The sequence below is a fragment of the Protomyctophum bolini genome (assembly GCF_963924005.1).
Source record: "Protomyctophum bolini genome assembly, chromosome: 16".
Lineage (NCBI taxonomy): Eukaryota > Metazoa > Chordata > Actinopteri > Myctophiformes > Myctophidae > Protomyctophum > Protomyctophum bolini.
In genome coordinates, this window is record NC_137877.1 from 11,706,853 (window position 1) to 11,724,136 (window position 17,284).

Consider the following 17,284-nt stretch of genomic DNA (forward strand, 5'->3'; position numbering starts at 1 on the left):
TCTCTATCTCTCTCTATCTCTTTTTCTAGGTCAGAATATATAATTGTTGCCGCAGACCTGCCGAGAGACCTCGTGCAACCTTCTGAGAGCGAGAGGAGCAGCTTTGGTACAGTGACAGACGCGTTGCCTTCTGTTGGACATACAGCTGACTGACATTATCCTCACCACCTCTGGCTGGGCGTGGGGAATTGATCCCCGCGGGGGCCTCATCACATCGCACACATTGGGACTTAGAAGTGCCCCTCCCTCCCCCACTCCGTTCGCCCCCGTTTCCATCGGTTGACCGGATCAACCTTTGTGTCACTCCTCTCCGATTTTGGCTGTCGTTTCCCCCCCCCCCGCAAAGACGAAGCCACGGACACGGTTCAAAACCCCAAACTTCGTCATCACTCAAGGGGCTTATTCAGGAAATGAAAGTTGGTCACGACGTCACTTGATAACTCGGCGGCATCTGTTACTCGACCGACGCCACACACAGTTAAGTTCTTTTCAGAATATTCTGTAATTTGGTCACCTCCATCGGCCGCCCCGCCGAGTGTGCTCATTTAACTTTTATTATACCTTCTGTATGCCGGTGATGAGGCAGAGATGACGGCCCACCTCCTCACCGTTTTATTACGCCACCTGATCCAATTATAACCAGCCGCCCACTAGCAGCAGCACATCCACTCCAGCAGACTCCTGTGACCCGGAGGCCGGCCCCTGGGCCCCCTGGCTGCAGGCATGATGGGGGACGGGATGAGTTGGGTGTGTCTGAGCCCAGCGGAGTTCTCCCAGCTGCAGAAATACAGCGATTGTGAGTAATGATGATCCTAAAACCTGACCTAACCACATTAACCCTGGCATCCCTATTTTGGGCATGTCGTTCTTTTCTAGGCAAACTTAAAGGTGCATTCAGTGATTTGGGTAATTTAGAAAAAAACAAAACCCTGTCCGCCCCGATAACAAGATGTGCTCATGCACGCACTACAGTGGGGGGGGGGGGGACACGCGACAGGCCGACAGCACGCACACCAATGTTCTGTATTTCATTTATTTGGGTGGTGTGTGATCGGTCGAGCCGTCAAGTTTCTAGTTCGCTTTGGTGTTTCGAGTTGAAAAATGGTCCGAGCTGTGTTACACTCCCAAAGTTAAATGACTGTTTATTGATGTGACATACAAGCGTTATCCTCATAGCAGTTTTTGTATTGACCTGTACCTTCGTTTGAACTGTAGCCATTCTGTGAATAATCCATGGAAAAGATGAGCCTGTTCACAGTCTCTCATCGACGTCATCGAAATTGCGCTCTCTAGTGGCTATCCTCTAGCTATGCTTTGGAAGGTGTTTATACGGTGCTTATAACTGCAAATGTGCCGAAGTCATATTTTTTCAAAGACGTTTTTTTAACTAGACGGTCTTTGAGAAATATGCATAATAATGTTTAAAAGGAAATGTCCCAGCTTCCCCCCTTTAAGTGGTTGTTTTTGTTATTGTGGATGTGGATGAGATCAACAGAGATAAGCCTAATTTGTCCTTCATCATACAACAGTGTTGCTTGCTAACCAAAGAATGCAAGATTTGCATTGTGTTGGACTTGTGACATTTGTGTCTGCGTGCTTTTGTGCACATCATGCATTTCTATATGTTATATATTATATGGCTCATCATAACCCTTAATGTATGAAGCCCTATGAAGCCGTATGAAGCCGTATCACGCCCCACTGTTTCTTTCATTTTTAAAGATAACTTCTTTGGGCACATTTAGCTTTTTATTTATATTGTAGATGGTTAAGATTCAAATCCGGGTCCTACTCGTGACTCACAAGGAGCATCGCGACTCATGCACTAACTGGCCCATCCACATGATGGCCTTCACATGATTTTATATTAACCGAGCAGTTGAAGCTGTAAAGGGACTAAGCAGAGTCTTACAGTACATGCAAAATATATTAGCACAAAGATAAACAAACACTCCTATTTGCCATGAGACTTAGTGCTGTATACCGCAGTATTTCTTTCCTGTTGTTGCATTGTAAATGCAAATTGTAATTTTGATATAGACCTTTTCGGTCTTACACTTTGACCCCTTTTCCACCAGTTGGGAACCGGTTCCGTTCAGAACCAGTTTTTAGTCCATGAGCCAGACCTCCAAAATTACGTTAATTATGGATTGAGTGGGTAAAACCATACCTATATTGACAAATATAAGTAAATTAATATATGAGAACCCTTCCACAGTAGTAGCTTTTTCATATTTTAACCTCTTGAGCGAGAGGTTAATTTTGTTTGCATATTTTCCTACACAATGCCTAATTTGCATATTTAAATATACAATTTCAGAAAATGTGTAATACAATAAATCATTGTCTTCATGTAAGTAACTATTCATTACATTTTATCCTATTCTCTTGTCACGTATATGGCTACTGTAGGGCTACTGTATAGTAGGTGAAAATTACTAAATGTGTGATAAATATGAAAAAGCGACTCCTGTGGAAGGCTTATCATATATTCATTTACTTATATTGATCCTATAAACTATTTAATATATGTATAGTTTTGCCCACTCAATTCATAATTTTGGAGGTCTGGCTAATGGACTACAAACTGAACCGGTTCCCAACCGGTGGAAAAAGGGGCCTCAGTGACTAGATGGATGAGCCTCTTGCGCTGTCGTTTTGCTCCCTGGCGATCAATATTTGTTAGGCAAAAGAGCATCTGTCTTCAGGCTTATAGTGTGTTCATTGTGGACTGTGAATACAGGATTTTACTCTTACACAAGCTATTCAGCCAAGCACAGGTGTGAATGGATGAGTGTACATACACACACGCACACACACACACACACACACACACACACACACACACACACACACACGCTCTCTCTCGCTCTCGCTCTCGCTCTCTCTCTCTCTCTCTCTCTCTTTGCAAAGGCACATGAATATGCACAGAGGGTGAACAAAGAGAGAAAACATTTCTTAAACTAAATAGGCTATTGTTAACACACAACTGCAAGACAGCAGACTAGGGCTTTCGCAAAGAAATCTTTAGTCGACTGAAAACCATCCATGACGCGTATATTCGTTCTACATCCGAGTATAGACATTGTAACGCCCCGGCTAACTCTGATTGGCCTACCGACACAGCCGGTGTCTCCGAGGTGGAAGATACATGCTGGATAGTCTGCTGCGCAAGGTTACTCCGTGGTGGGAAATAAATAAATAATACAAGTCAAGTACGATATATAATAGCTACAAGAGAATGACAGCCTGGCACGTGCGACTAGAAGCGGTAAACTAATATTCAACACTAACACTTTAAAGAACACAGCCAAATCAAATCATAGTATGCGTAAGGCCTACGTGTTCAATCAATTATTCAATCAAAGCAAACGGCACAAACAATATTAGTTTGCCTCTTCTACAAAAATTTAAGTTACAAGTTACTGTCACGTGTTGCCATTCTCTTGTACTTATTTCCCACCACGGAGTAGCCTTGCATCTCGGAGGACAGGCAAGAGCGGCAGTGTCGGTAGGCCAATCAGAGGCAGGCGGGGCGTTACCATGTCTATGCTCGGACGTAGGAAGAATATACGCTGTGTGTGTGTGTGTGTGTGTGTGTGTGTGTGTGCGCGGGAAAGACACTTTAACTACAGCAATGTGTAGAATTAGTCGACCTAGGGGTTAGCTATTGCCTTATAAGGCTCCTGAGAATTTCTGACTGAAATTGCCTCACTAAGCTAATGAGTTTATTTCTCAAATGTACTGCTAATTTAGTACTTTTACAAAATTGTTGTTAAATTATTACAATAGCGTATTTTAGCCCAATGTGAAAAATGGAGGAAAGGTACATTTAGAAACAGAATATAGGTACAGTATACACATCAGTGTGTGTAATATGATGGGGCTTGTAGACTGCTGGCGTAGACCGTATTCACACGGCAGGAGAGGATTTTCTATTTAGTGCTGTTAACTCCTAGCCTGGGTTCCAGCCTGAATCAGCTTGACAATATGAATTGTCACTGAGTCGCTACTCAGTCTGGAAAGTCTCCTATTGTCCAAGGTAGGTTTTTTTGTACTACGGAATCTGACTGTGGACTACTTTTACCCTAAGTTTTTACTCTCAAGTCTTGAACAGCACTATTTTTGAGTGGTGCAACCACTCCCTTACGGAGCTATGTGGCTGGGTGGGTGGATGGCTGGGTGCGTCTCAGCACGAAAACAGCATGGTTGCTTTTCACCACCTGTGCGCAACCTAACACGCACGCACATATTAACTATATATATGGTGATTTCGGGTGTGCCAGTACAGTACAGTAGAGGGTACAGTAGAGGGACCCCCACACGGTAACTGTCCTTTCTCAACCGTTTCGGACGCGGGGCGGCTCGCCGGAATCGGGGCCGGCAGCCTGGGGGCGTTCCTGTGGGTCTGGAACTCCCCCCCCCACTCCCACAACGTGGCTACATAACAGTTGACGTTATGAAATGCGAGTCTGCTGCCTGCTGGGCCGACTGAGTAGCGAGTGACAATTCAGATTCACGGAACGGAACGATTCAGCCTAGAACCCAGGCTAGTTAACTCCACATTCCCTTCAGTGACATTTATTGATGATAACCAACAAAAAAATATGTTCAGCTTCTCCCTCTCTCTCCCCTTCCTTTGCTGTAAATTTGGTTTCTTTCTTTGAACATATTTAGGCTAGATTTGTTGCTTAAATTCCTCACTTGTCTTGTCAGTGCCTTGATGGTATTATGGTAATGAGGTTGGTCAGTTAAAGTTGAGATATTTATCTGAATTAAGATTTGTGTGATGTTTGCGTAAACCTTTAGTACCCCATCTGAATAAATGTGCAGTACTGGTGTAGAATACCACATAGTCTAGCAGCACTAGACTGCTTTATGCTTTGTCGTATGACTGTTTTGCCCGCCAAAAATACAATTCAGCTATAGCAACAATGTTGTGTGTGTGTGTGGCTGTGTGTGTGTGTGTGTGTGTGTGTGTGTGTGTGTGCGGCTGTGCGTGCACACGTGTGCGTGCGTGCACATGTGTGTATGTTGTCGCATTTTGACCCAAAATGTGGCACTAATGTCTAGTCTACCACAGTGAGCTTCATGACTCGCTGTTCCACCCTCCGCTTTGGAAGTTATTCTTAGCGATATACAATGATAGCGTTTCCTCCCCAAGTCGTCACTATAGCTAATATTTGTGAGAATGTGTAGCAAAATTACAGTCGGGCTCGCACTGTTCATGCCATTCAGGGACGGTGGGGATTCAAAAGAATACACGCATTGAAATTCATTGTACAGTTTATCACTATGGGATAAACAGATCAGTGTCGGACACTGTGTGCGTCCATGAGTGTTTGTATGCCTGTGAATCTGTGTTACTGGTCCATAAAGGGATTGTGTATATATGCCAAAGGGGTGAAAGGTTGTTGTCCATTATAAAACTACTTAAGACCCTCTTTGCTCCGTCATATCATGGCTTTTAGCAGCCCATGCAGATCGGCGGCCTACCTCTTTGGCTTTGCTCTTCCTGTAAAAGATGAATAATCCATCGCAAACAAACACTGGCCTTGTTTGGTGATTACGTGCCTCTGCTTGCTGCTGCTGACACACTGTTGTTCCTGTCATCAGAGGTCCTGAGTCATTCTGAATATCTAATGAAGGGGGAAAAAACATGAAAGATTTTAAAGCTGCTGAGCATTAATACAATTAGGTTATCTAACAGGGTGCCCCACCCAGCTGATTATGACAACTAACATGATTTCTGAAACTGGCTTCTCTTTTTTATTTTTTTAATACATTTTATCCAACGATTTTGTAACCCATTTTTCACCCCCGTGTCAATTATCTAATGTGATCCTGGGCTCTACACACCCTTCGCCAACCTAGTCCCCATATATGGGGGAGAGCAACGGACTCATGCTTCCTTCATACCTGAGTGTCCAAGTTGCTCCTTTACACCTGACAGGGGGGAGTTTCCCTGGTTGGATGTGGAAGCGCGTGGAAGGAACACGTTATTCCAACCAGTTCCTTTCCTCTCCATCAGGCACCCTGGCTGGCCAAGGGGAGGCAGTTTAAAGACCAGGATTACTGCATGTTTTTTGTGAGGGTACCTACCCTAGCCTAGGGGACACGGGGAGAACATGCAAACTCCACACAGAAAGGCCCTTTCGCAAACCCCGCCTCGGGTATGGGCACTGATGAGCATCCACAGCGTCCCGGCTGGCTGCTCTTTTGAGGTGGTGCATTTGCACACCTGTGTGTGTGTGTGTGTGTGTGTGTGTGTGTGTGTGTGTGTGTGTGTGTGTGTGTGTGTGTGTGTGTGTGTGTGTTTGTGTGTTTGTGTGTTTGTGTTTGTGTGTGTGCGTGCGTGCGTGCGCATGCGGATTCAGTTCAAAGTGTGTCAGCCGGTCTCATGGCCTCAGCCATTGCTCTATCTCGCCTGGCCAGACTCCACATCCTTCCAGGTATGGATGAAGTCTCTAGGGGTCCCAGGTACTCAAGCACACCACAAAGTCCTATAGTCACACAAGAGTGTGTCGGAAGGAGTACCTACGGGGAGCGTCCTCTCCAGGAAAGTCCTCACAATAGACGCCAGTCTGTCAGGCTGGGATGCCACGCTTCAGGGCATGGCTGCCATCGGAGTGTGGGACCAGAGTCACGGGTCTTTCCACATCAACTACCTGGAGTTGCTGGCGGTGTCACTGGCTCTACACCACTTCGAAAGTCACGTCAAAGGTTGCCACGTTCTTGTAAGATCAGACAACACAACGACAAGTGTGTTATACAAGCAGCAGGGCGGACTACGGTCCCCAACCCTGCATGCTCTGGCAAAGCAACTGGTGCTGTGGTGCAACGAGCACCTCAGCTCCATCAAGACGTACCACGTCCCGGGGCTCCTGAATGCAGGAGCGGACCTGCTGTCCAGGGGACCACTCCAGTACACGGACTGGTCCCTTCAGTCCTAGCGGGCGGCACAGTTATGGGACAGGTTCGGGGTCCCAGTGGCAGACATCTTTGCCACAGAGGAGGGACGGAAATCAGAGGGACGGCAACGCTGGGTGTGGACGCTCTGGCCCACGAATGGCCAGAAGGGCTGCTGTATGCGTTCCCTCCCCTCATGCATAACCTCCAGTATCCTCCAGATATGTGGTGCATATTACAAATTGAATGCTTCTTCTACACATAGTTCTGAATGTGGGTTCAGGAAGTTGACCTGTCCTAGATGACTTGAGTGGTCTGGTTGGCTCATGACGTAGCACACAATGAGAAATGTGTGTACCGTTTTTAGACTAGTCCCACACAATCCCACAATATTACCATCTAGTCCTCGATATTTCCATTGGCACCCAAAGACATTACAGAAGCACAGGATGAGAGAAAGCCATTACAGCACCATGGACAGCGACATGCTTGGCTTACTGATTGGGTTAAGATTGATGAATAGATGCATATTGCTGCGCTGCCTACCTGTGACAATGTTTCCAAATTGTCCTCTGCATTTTGCCATAATATAAATGCTTTGTAATCTCCCGCTTTGATTTTCTATTCAACTAAGTTTGATTGCAGGATTCCGTGACGCTGGGCTATTCAATGCGGCAACAGTACTCAACCCACACTGTGGCATGCTTCAGGTGCACTGCATCCAGTTTATTGTGAGATTTTGCAGGACCATTTTCTTTTTAAATTTGATAACCCATTCCTGTCTTCAGCTATTTCTATATCCTGTCCTGTAAGATTTGTGGATCCTGGAGGATCCCAATACATGACTCTGGGTGGTTAAGAATCCCAGTGTAGTTCTCAGAAACATTTCTTTCATCATAAGGAGGGTGTTTGATCCTTTGATCTCTTTTCCCTCCTCAGACTCCACAAAGAAGCTCAAGGATGTACTGGAGGAGTTTCACGGAGAGGGCATTCTATCCAAATACAACCCAGAACAGGTACTCATGTACCACACTGCTCTACTGCTTTATCCTGACCTACACAGTAAGGCCTCAGTGCCGATTGAATTTGACCCATTTTAAAGTCAAATGAACAGTCTACAGATTTAGCTATCCTTTTTTAATATCCTGTTCAATTACTGTATATGTCTGTGTTGTTGCCCTGCTCTTGCAAATTCTCATCGACCCCCACCCGACCCTAACCACCGACAACAGCAAATTGGCTCACAGCATTAGGTCATCGTAGTTATTGAAACAGGTGATGCTGATTTGCTGTCTGTCTGATGACCCTGCAAGCCACTTAGGCTTCCCAACAACCTCAACAATCATTTTCTGTCCCCCATCTCTATTTAGAACATTATATATATATATATAAAACCCCTCCAACTCCATCACGCCTCTTCTTCTCTATTACTTTTTCATTCCCCCACCCCCTTTCTTACTTTCCTAAACCTCATGTTTATCTCTCTCCCCCCCCCCCCCCCCCCCCATCTAAACCAAACTGATTTATGTGATCTTCTTCCAGTTCCTGTCTTCCTGCTCTGCCTTTCTTTATTATCACCTCTGCCCTGCTGTAAGCGTCTCCTCCTCTGTCTCTGGGTGGACATGACTAACAGAGTCTGCCTGGAGGTTTGGCGCCTTAGGAACCAGGCAGACTCAGCCTGGGGTGGGTGGCTGGGGTGGTGGTCATTGTGGTCCACCTGCGACTGGACTCTGACCGGTGTGTGTGTGTGTGTGTGTGTGTGTGTGTGCGTGTGTGCGTGTGCGAGCGCGAGCGTGCGTGTGCGTGTGAACGTCACGACCATGCATCATCTAACTATAAATGTCTGACCAAGTCTCCTTGTGTGTGCGTCTGTACGTCTGTAATCCATGTAACTCGGGAACCGTTCGCCCCGCCGACTTTAAATTCGACACACATGTTCCACACCACCACAGGGGGCCTGGTGTCGAGTCGGTCGGACCCACGGTTGTCCAGAACCGCCCCCAAAAAAGGCCTCTGCCAGGGCTCTGGACCGGGCCCCGTGCCCACGGTCCATATATGGAGCTGGCCTGTTCTGACCTCACAACACTCCATATTTGGACATGCCTGACACAGACTCCATATATATAGGAATAAAGGGACAGACTCTACGTCATTGCGGCCCCGTGGGCACCTCTCTAGTACTTTTAATGAATCAGTCCATGGTGCCAGCTCTATGGGAATGTAGAACCCATGGTAAGTTTGGCATTGCCCCCCCCGTCAACATTGACAGTCTCCCACTTATTGTCAGCTTAACGCATTCTGACCTGAGATCAGATTCTAAAAACGTCTGTTTGAAAATGACAGTTTTCTGAAAAAGCTATGTTTCTATGTCAGTCGTTCTTCGATTTTTCAAAAATAGCAGACCTACAAGCTCGTAGCTTGTAGATCTGCTATTTTTCAATAGCTAAAGCATAACGTAATGCTAACCAAAAGGGGCTCCCGCCTAAAATGGGTTAAATATTATGCTGCTGTGCTTCTCCTCAGCTCTGTGGCAGGTGGTATAGGAATGATCTATTTAAAAAGACAGAAGATAGACAGATGATTGAATCTTGATGCGTGTCATCATTGGCGGAGGAGCGGAAAACAATATATTCTCTCTGGTGATTGATCACCGAGTGACAGGGAAGGAGACAGAAAGAGGCTAAATATCCAAGTGTAGGAGTTCCCTAAGGTGACTGCCGACAGCTAGATCTCCATCAGACCTGACAGATTTATGTTTTCGATCGTTCAAGTCAAGCTCATTTGGGAGACAAATTGATCACGTCATATAAAATATAAACGTGTCTCGGTCGTCTCTCGTGTCCTAAATGTAAATAAGCCATCGCATTGAATGTTATTTGCCAGACATTATTAAGTGCTCAAACTGCTTATTTTAGTTCAATTTACTGCCATTGTGTCTTACTGTAGGTGGTGCAGGATTCAGTTGCAAAGTTGCCCACATCCTATATGATATTTTGTCTGAAGCTTTTTATGATTATCGTTGTTTACAAAACCTCACACAGGAGGCTTCATCAGGTTTCATGTTTGGTCCCTTTTAAAACACATTCAGTACGTACGACGTGTGGGAACGTCATAACCAATCCAATCGACTGATCGCGACGACGTGTGTACACGTCCTAGCGCTTTTTCGTTGATATCAAATGGAGAACATATAGTTCAGATTTCTTTGGGTTGGCTAAGCCTGATTTATGCTTGACAACAAAGTGTTGTGCGAGGTGTTGCTATAGAGCAAAATATATTTCTTTATATACCTTCAGCTTAAAAACATTGTGACATTTTGCCACCAAAGCATAAATCAGGTGGTACTGCATGTACATATATTCAACATCAAGGTAAACACAGGCTTGCTCTTTCATGCTTTTCTAGGCATCTGTTGAGCTGTCCTGTGTAGAGAATGGTTCAGTCTCATATCCCTACCATTTAAGGCCAAAGGATTATCAATCAAATCTTGACGGAAATCTTTGCCAAAAAAGTAAATAAAGATTAAATGAACCATGTAAATGTGTCATCGTTGCCCTTGCGGGAGATATTTGTGGCCTGGCAGCCTGTAACAGTCATCCAGTGTGCTGGCTCATGGGAAACGATGGCCCATTGCTGAGGATTCTGTCACTAAAAAGAAAACAATCTCATCTGGACAAATTACATAAATGAAGGAAAGGTATCATGGTTAGAGTGTGTGTGTGTGTGCGTGTGTGCGTGTGCGTGTGCGTGTGCGTGTTAGCATATTTCACTCAATCTGCCCAGCACAGCAAATAAGAGCCTTGTGGTTTGTTTGCCAATGCCTAATATGGAGAAGAGTGCAAAAGGCACAGGATCATCCCCACCGTGTGTGTTCTTCTGTGATGGATATAGTTTCCAAGAGCCCCCCCCCCCACCACACACACACACTCTCCACTACTTTGCAGGTGTCTTTTTAATGCAGAATATTAGAGGAACAGATATACAAAGACCTTATGTGGAAAGGTGATATGGAGCAAATGGGAACGTTCCTTGTGAGAACATGCTAAAAAACACTTATAGTCTATTGATAGGAGTCCCCCGGGGCTCTTTACTATAGGCCCCCTCCTGTTTTGTCTTTTTTTTTTCCTTTTCACTCAATGTTCTGCACAGAATAAGGGTTCAAGTGGGTAAAGTGTTTCTGGGGTGAGTGTGTCTCCTCTCTCCACACCAATGAAAATGATCCAGCAGAGAACCTCATAAGAGAGTGCCGGGCCAAGCGAGTCAAAACCCTAGGTAACCACTCCGCCAGCGTAAAGTAGCTAACAACCACTTCTCCTCCTTCTATCTGCTCCATTCCTCTCTTCCTCCCTCCTCTCTCCTGCCTTCCTCCCTCCTTCCTCCCCTCCTGTTATTTCCGACTGTTAAACAGAAGCAAGATGTTCTCACCCAAGTAAGCCACAGCCCAGTGGGCTCTGCATGCTGTGTGGTGTCTGTGTCGGCAGACTGCATGCACATTCTGTCCAGTATATACGACATGACATGACATATAACATGACATATCCCACCAGATACCAGATGATTTCTCGCCGTGCCAGACGGCCAAGGGCAAGTGTCCATGAGGTCCCATTGGGTCACGTCCACTGCTGTTATGTCCCCCCTCCATGTGTCTGTGTGAGGGGCAGTTATCTGGGCGGGAGATAGGGGATTGCTGGGTTTAACAGGTTAGGTAGTTCCATAACCCTGGAATGTTGATTTGACATGTTTGGTCATCTACTGTATTATTTGTCTTAAGCCTTTGTTATTCCATCAGGCCTCTGGCACCAAGTCGTTGTTTTTGTTTCTTCAGGTCTTTGTCTCCATTTTGATTGGACAGACTGCCAGTGCCTGTATGCTTTTGAACTTTTTACTGACATTTAACACTGTTAAATGTCCATAAATTGGAAGTAGGCTTTCGGTCTAATGACCTTCAGCTTAAACCATTTGTTGTCTATGCCAGTGCTTCTCAAAGGGAGGCATGTGTATTGAGATGTACTATAGGGGGAGAATGTGGAAAATGAAATTATTTTACCGTTATGTTTAATGATACAACATTGCCAAACTTTGTGTGAACCTGCTGATCTGCTGAATTATTAAACCAAATTAAATCAAAAAGGTACCTAGCACAACTGTTGTTAAAATGGAAAGCAATAACTTACTTGCACATTATTTTAACATATTGACATCAAACCTGGACTTAATGAGATGTTATGCCACAGTTAAAAATACATCTGTCACTAATTGCACTAATTGCAACTCTTTCACATGTTTTATTCTTCAAAAGGTGCGTTATGATTAGCTATGGTTTTCTGAGCAAAATGTTGTAGGGAATATTGAAGACAAACGGTTTTGAGAACCACTGGTCCACTCTACGCTATGCCCATGTCATCTGAAATTTACATTTGACGGAGGCTAACACCGCAAGTATCAACCAGGGCCATTTTAGAAACTGACAATCCTCATCATGTAGTCAGTCTTCTAACAAAATGTATATATCCATACATTGTCGTATGAAAGCTTAATTTGTGGGCGTACTGTGGTAGCATGCTGTATAGTTTTGTCGACAACTCGTTCACCGCGTTATCCTGTCCTTCGCAGCCCATCGACTATGAGGGCTTCCACCTCTTCATGGCCACCTACCTGGAGAACGACATCCCAGAGGAGCTGTGTCAGCACCTCTTCACCTCCTTCAAGAGTAAGACGGGCGGAGGCTGCTCGCCTGATGTGTCCCGTGCAGGAGCAGGCATGCTGGGTAGGCACGCTGACTTTGTGTGTGCTTCCTTTCCGACTGAGCCAGTTGTCATGCAGATCTCTCGCGGCTCAATCTCTTTTTGTTTTTTTAAGATTAGTTTTTGTGCCTTTATTGATAGTTACAGTGAAGATGGACAGAGAAAAGGGGAGAGACATGCAGCAAAAGGTCGTCATGAACGGGACTCGAACACGCGATGCGCTGTAAGGACCACTAGGCCAGCAGGTGCCAATCGCGGCTCAATCTCGATCACGATTTGCATCTTCGGCCCCGGACGGCTGGCGTAGCTGTCTGGGCACCTTGGCCGGTAATCCAGTCTGGCAGTGTGCCACGGGGGATGGACTCCCGATCCCGACGTCCTTTACTGCGTGTTACCCCCCCATCTCTCTCCCCATTTCCTGTCAGCCTACTTTCATCTATCCCTCTATCAAAAAAAATAAGAAAAAGGCTTAAGCCAAAAAAAAAAAAAGGATTTGCATCTTCACACCCATTTTGGGCGGTAACCCCTTTTGGTGTTGGCATTGTTATGCTTTAGCTATTGAAAAATAGCAGATCTACAAGCTCATAGCGCATTTAGCATTTTTAGAATCTGATCTCAGGTCAAAATGGGTTAACACACACACACACACACACACACACACACACACACATTGGATGAGTGGTAGAAATGTGGTCTCCCGGGTTTGAATCCCACAGCTGAAAATCACAGCTTTAAATTATCACTGACAATTTCATACAGTCTAGACAGACAGACAGACAGAGACAGACACTTGACTTGGGTTCATTACTGCTGCTGTGCTTTGTGCAGATTTTAAACTGTGTCCACCACCTCCTTGCCATGCCATATGGGTTTACATGTGTGTCCTGGTCCCTGGCATTCTGCTCCGTATCCTGCCTGCCGAGCCCTGGAGAAGCGGACGAGCTGGGGAACAGATGGAGTGATGAAGGGATACTGCAATTAGGATTCTATTTGTATTTCATGCTGGGCCTGGGCCTTCCGTTTTACACAGAGAGAGAGAAGGGCTGTTGTGTGGGCTTGAACAAGACACAAATAAAACCACAAACATGTTTTGCCATTGTCGAAGATCTTGTGAGGTCGAAACATGATGTTCCCTCTTTTTAAACTTTGAGTGTCCAGAATAGATAGATCTCCCATTTTTTATATATGATGTCTTATCCCGTCTGATCCAGGAGCACCTTATTACTTTTTAACTTTACTGACTTCTGCGTGACCGTCTCCGTTGAGCACCTGGTTGTCACTTTCTCGCTGAGAAATTGGATATTGTTGTCAGGTATGATACCTTCTAGTAGTTCTATACCTGAAGCTCATAACGCAATATCTTCTCTGGCCAAGTGGGGATGTCTTGTTGGCAGAGTGGTAGAAATGTGGTCTCTCATGTCAGAGACCCATGCTTGAATCCCATAAGGGCACAAGTGTTGGGGTTGCACCTTTAAACATCATCACAGGACATCGAGACTCACTCTCCGAAGCAGGAGCTTAGATGCTGGCTTAAGATTGGCCGGAAAAAAAATCAATGACTGGATAACAGAATAGATTTTACTATAATAGTGACTTAATTGAATGTCACAATGTCACGACTCACGATTCTACAGTATGTCTCACACACAACTGACACCTCAAAGTGACTTTGTTTATGTTCATTCGATTTTTGGCTTTTCACAGGAGTAAGGATTCTCAAGCTTTTTCATTTCAAGAACTCCAAATTCAATATGCATTATGCCACAGACCCCCATTTATAAAATGTTTATTTCTGGGACCCAATCTAAAAACATTTTTATTGTTCTATATGATTTGGTCTATCATGGTCCGTCATTTAGGGTAGGGTTAGGGTTTGGATTTGGGTCATATATATAGAAATAATAGTAAAACTCTGATCAAAATAGCCATTCTTGTATGTTTTCTGTTGTATTTACCTGGGCTGTCCTCCAGCTAAAGAAAGCTTTAAGTGGACCTTTTCAGGTCGGTGCGGTTGAGAACTGAACACTCTAATGTGGATTTTGAAATGATAAACTGCCAGAATGAAAGGGTTTTACAAGAGATGTGCATGGAGCTGGGGACCCTGCTGCGTCTGTAATATAGAGAGGAATCTGAGGGAAGAGAACACAACATGTTCCTTCTACCTTGTCTGTTTGTGGAATCCCACTCTTGGAGACTCTCGACATAATAGTCTACATTGCCACCTGGTGGTTACTGGATTCATCGCTTTAGAATAGTGGCCTTTCTTTACCACCCAGTGACACTTTCACTGTTACAATTAGACCCCATCACACATGATTTACATCCTCCTGCAATGACTATACCCTCCTAAACGTACTATTCTGTGTAGGGCCGAATATAGTCTAAACATCCAAAGCAGTGGCACAGACACAGAATTCAGACTAGCCTCTCCTAAGCACGAGAGAGATGGCCCCGACAAAGACTGTGATCATCGTAGGGCCATGATTCCATTGTGAGCAGCAAGGGCATGCGGATTTATGTGTTTCTTTCCCCTCTCAGGACCCAACACAATATCCGTCTCTTTAATGCCCTGTGCCGCGGACCAGACTACTCAGAGAGGCCTCTATTGTGCCTGTGGGAGACAGTTTGGAGGTTAGAGCATTCGTTTTCCTGCTCATAAAAGCGTTCGGAGGATTCAGAATATCGCGTCATTTTATTTGACTGTCTGAAAGTGACAATTCATTTCCAACTCATATAGGCTAGCTTGTTTGCTAACCTTGGGAACTGTCCGTAATTTAGAGCCACTGGAGTATAGTGACTGCTGCAAGGCCTGTTCCCTTGTTGTCACTTTGTGTTTGTGTGTGTATATAATTGGCTAAACTTTCCCTCACCGACTCTCCCTGACTCTGGCACTCTCCGCTCTCTCCTTTAACCCTCAAACGTTACTTTGACGGACCCCAGAGGACCGTTCCGTCCATGCAGGCATCTCTATACAGACCAAAGTGGCCTGTGCCCCCATTACAGGTATACCGGCGCAGAGGGAAATTATGTCATCAGGGTCAAGTCATCTCGGCGGCACAGTGAGCCTAATAGTTCCTGCTTTTGTTGTTGTGCTCTTGTGGTTGTAGCTGCACAAAGACTATATGGCAGTCTCATGGTTTATAGTGTTGTTGTGCTCTTGTGGTTGTAGCTGCACAAAGACTATATGGCAGTCTCATGGTTTATAGTGTTGTTGTGCTCTTGTGGTTGTAGCTGCACAAAGACTATATGGCAGTCTCATGGTTTATAGTGTTGTTGTGCTCTTGTGGTTGTAGCTGCACAAAGACTGCACAAAGGCAGATTTTTTTTAAACAATTATTTTCCAGACAAATGAATATATAATGAAGAGCTATCAATCTCATATTTGCACAACTTTTATTTAACTGCATTGCATTAAGTAGCATACTTTTCATGTAAATGTACTTCATTTCTGTGCAACAACTGTAAAACATGCTTTCTTGTTTAGAACCTAGCTAGGGTTAAATCGATTTATATTGTGGCCTGTTAGAAATCAATATATCATCACAATGTGTCTTTACATGCCTACGTCCCTATTCTGGGCAAGTCACAATAAGCAAACATAACGCATTGGGCTTGTAGATCAGCTATTTTCATGAAAGTTTTTGTTAGAGGGAGGAAAGGCAAGGTCATCATAACTATGCTGGCTTGTGGTAGACATTTTTGTCAAATATCAATTTGTCAAAATTCAATTTGTCAAAATTCAATTTTTGTCAAAATTCAATTTGTCAAAATTCAATTTTTGTCCAAATTCAATTTTTGCCATGGACATATACAAAATGAGTGTATCAGATACACAAAGAGACAGCCCTAAATGGCCATAGCAGGTCTGTAACTCTTGAGAGTGTACAAATGGAACCAAATAGGACCACTAGTCCATTTGGTTCCATTTGTACACTGTACAAATTTGGGATCCTTGCAAATAAAACATTTGAGAACCACTAGTTCAGTGTCATACATATTCTGAAGAAAACCCTGGAGACTTGACATTCAGTAATGGTATGTTATGATCAACATAAGAACATTTGAATAGTGTGTAAAAACAAAATGTCAAACACCCCCCCCCCCACCTCATCTATTCTACACAATAAAATCCAGAGAGTTAACTTAAATTAACACTGTATTTTTCCAGTGTATCCTGTAAAATTCCAGTCATTCAATGAACTTCATTCCTCCCCCTCTCATGTTGTCTCCAACAGGGATGAATGGGAAAAGCAGCATCCCTTCAGCTAGGGGCCGATTCACTCCAGAGCACTCCGGAGGTACAACCATGCCAGGCTCAGGGGCCACCACCTCGCCCTGTTCATCCCGCTCATCCTCGCAGCGTTCAGGGACAGGGGGCCACACGCCCGGTGCTCCCCACAGATCCCCCTGCACCCAGCTTAATGCCTCAGAGAGCTGCAGCAATGCCCTGACCCCCAACTCTGGCCCTGCCAGGACCCCCATCTCTCCCCATCTCTCACCAGGTGAGGCTAGTTTAACGTAACTTCATTTAATTACAGTCCGGTATTATCCTTATTATCCTTGGATATTGTATTGCTGCTGTTTTGCAGTCTTGCAAAACATACCAGTGATACCACACCCACATTTGACTG

At 44.8% G+C, this 17,284-nt stretch overlaps 1 protein-coding gene across 1 annotated transcript in view; it reads left to right on the top strand.

Annotated features, from left to right (window-relative positions):
* dgkg (diacylglycerol kinase, gamma) overlaps nt 1–17,284 on the top strand; it is a 112,538-nt gene that overhangs the window by 17,182 nt on the left and 78,072 nt on the right. Inside the window, exons 2-5 of the mRNA XM_080785040.1 lie at nt 30–796; nt 7,849–7,925; nt 12,523–12,676; nt 16,889–17,155. Of these exons, the coding sequence (XP_080641166.1) occupies nt 724–796; nt 7,849–7,925; nt 12,523–12,676; nt 16,889–17,155 (571 nt within the window). The 5' untranslated portion in view covers nt 30–723. The remainder of the gene's footprint in view (nt 1–29; nt 797–7,848; nt 7,926–12,522; nt 12,677–16,888; nt 17,156–17,284) is intronic.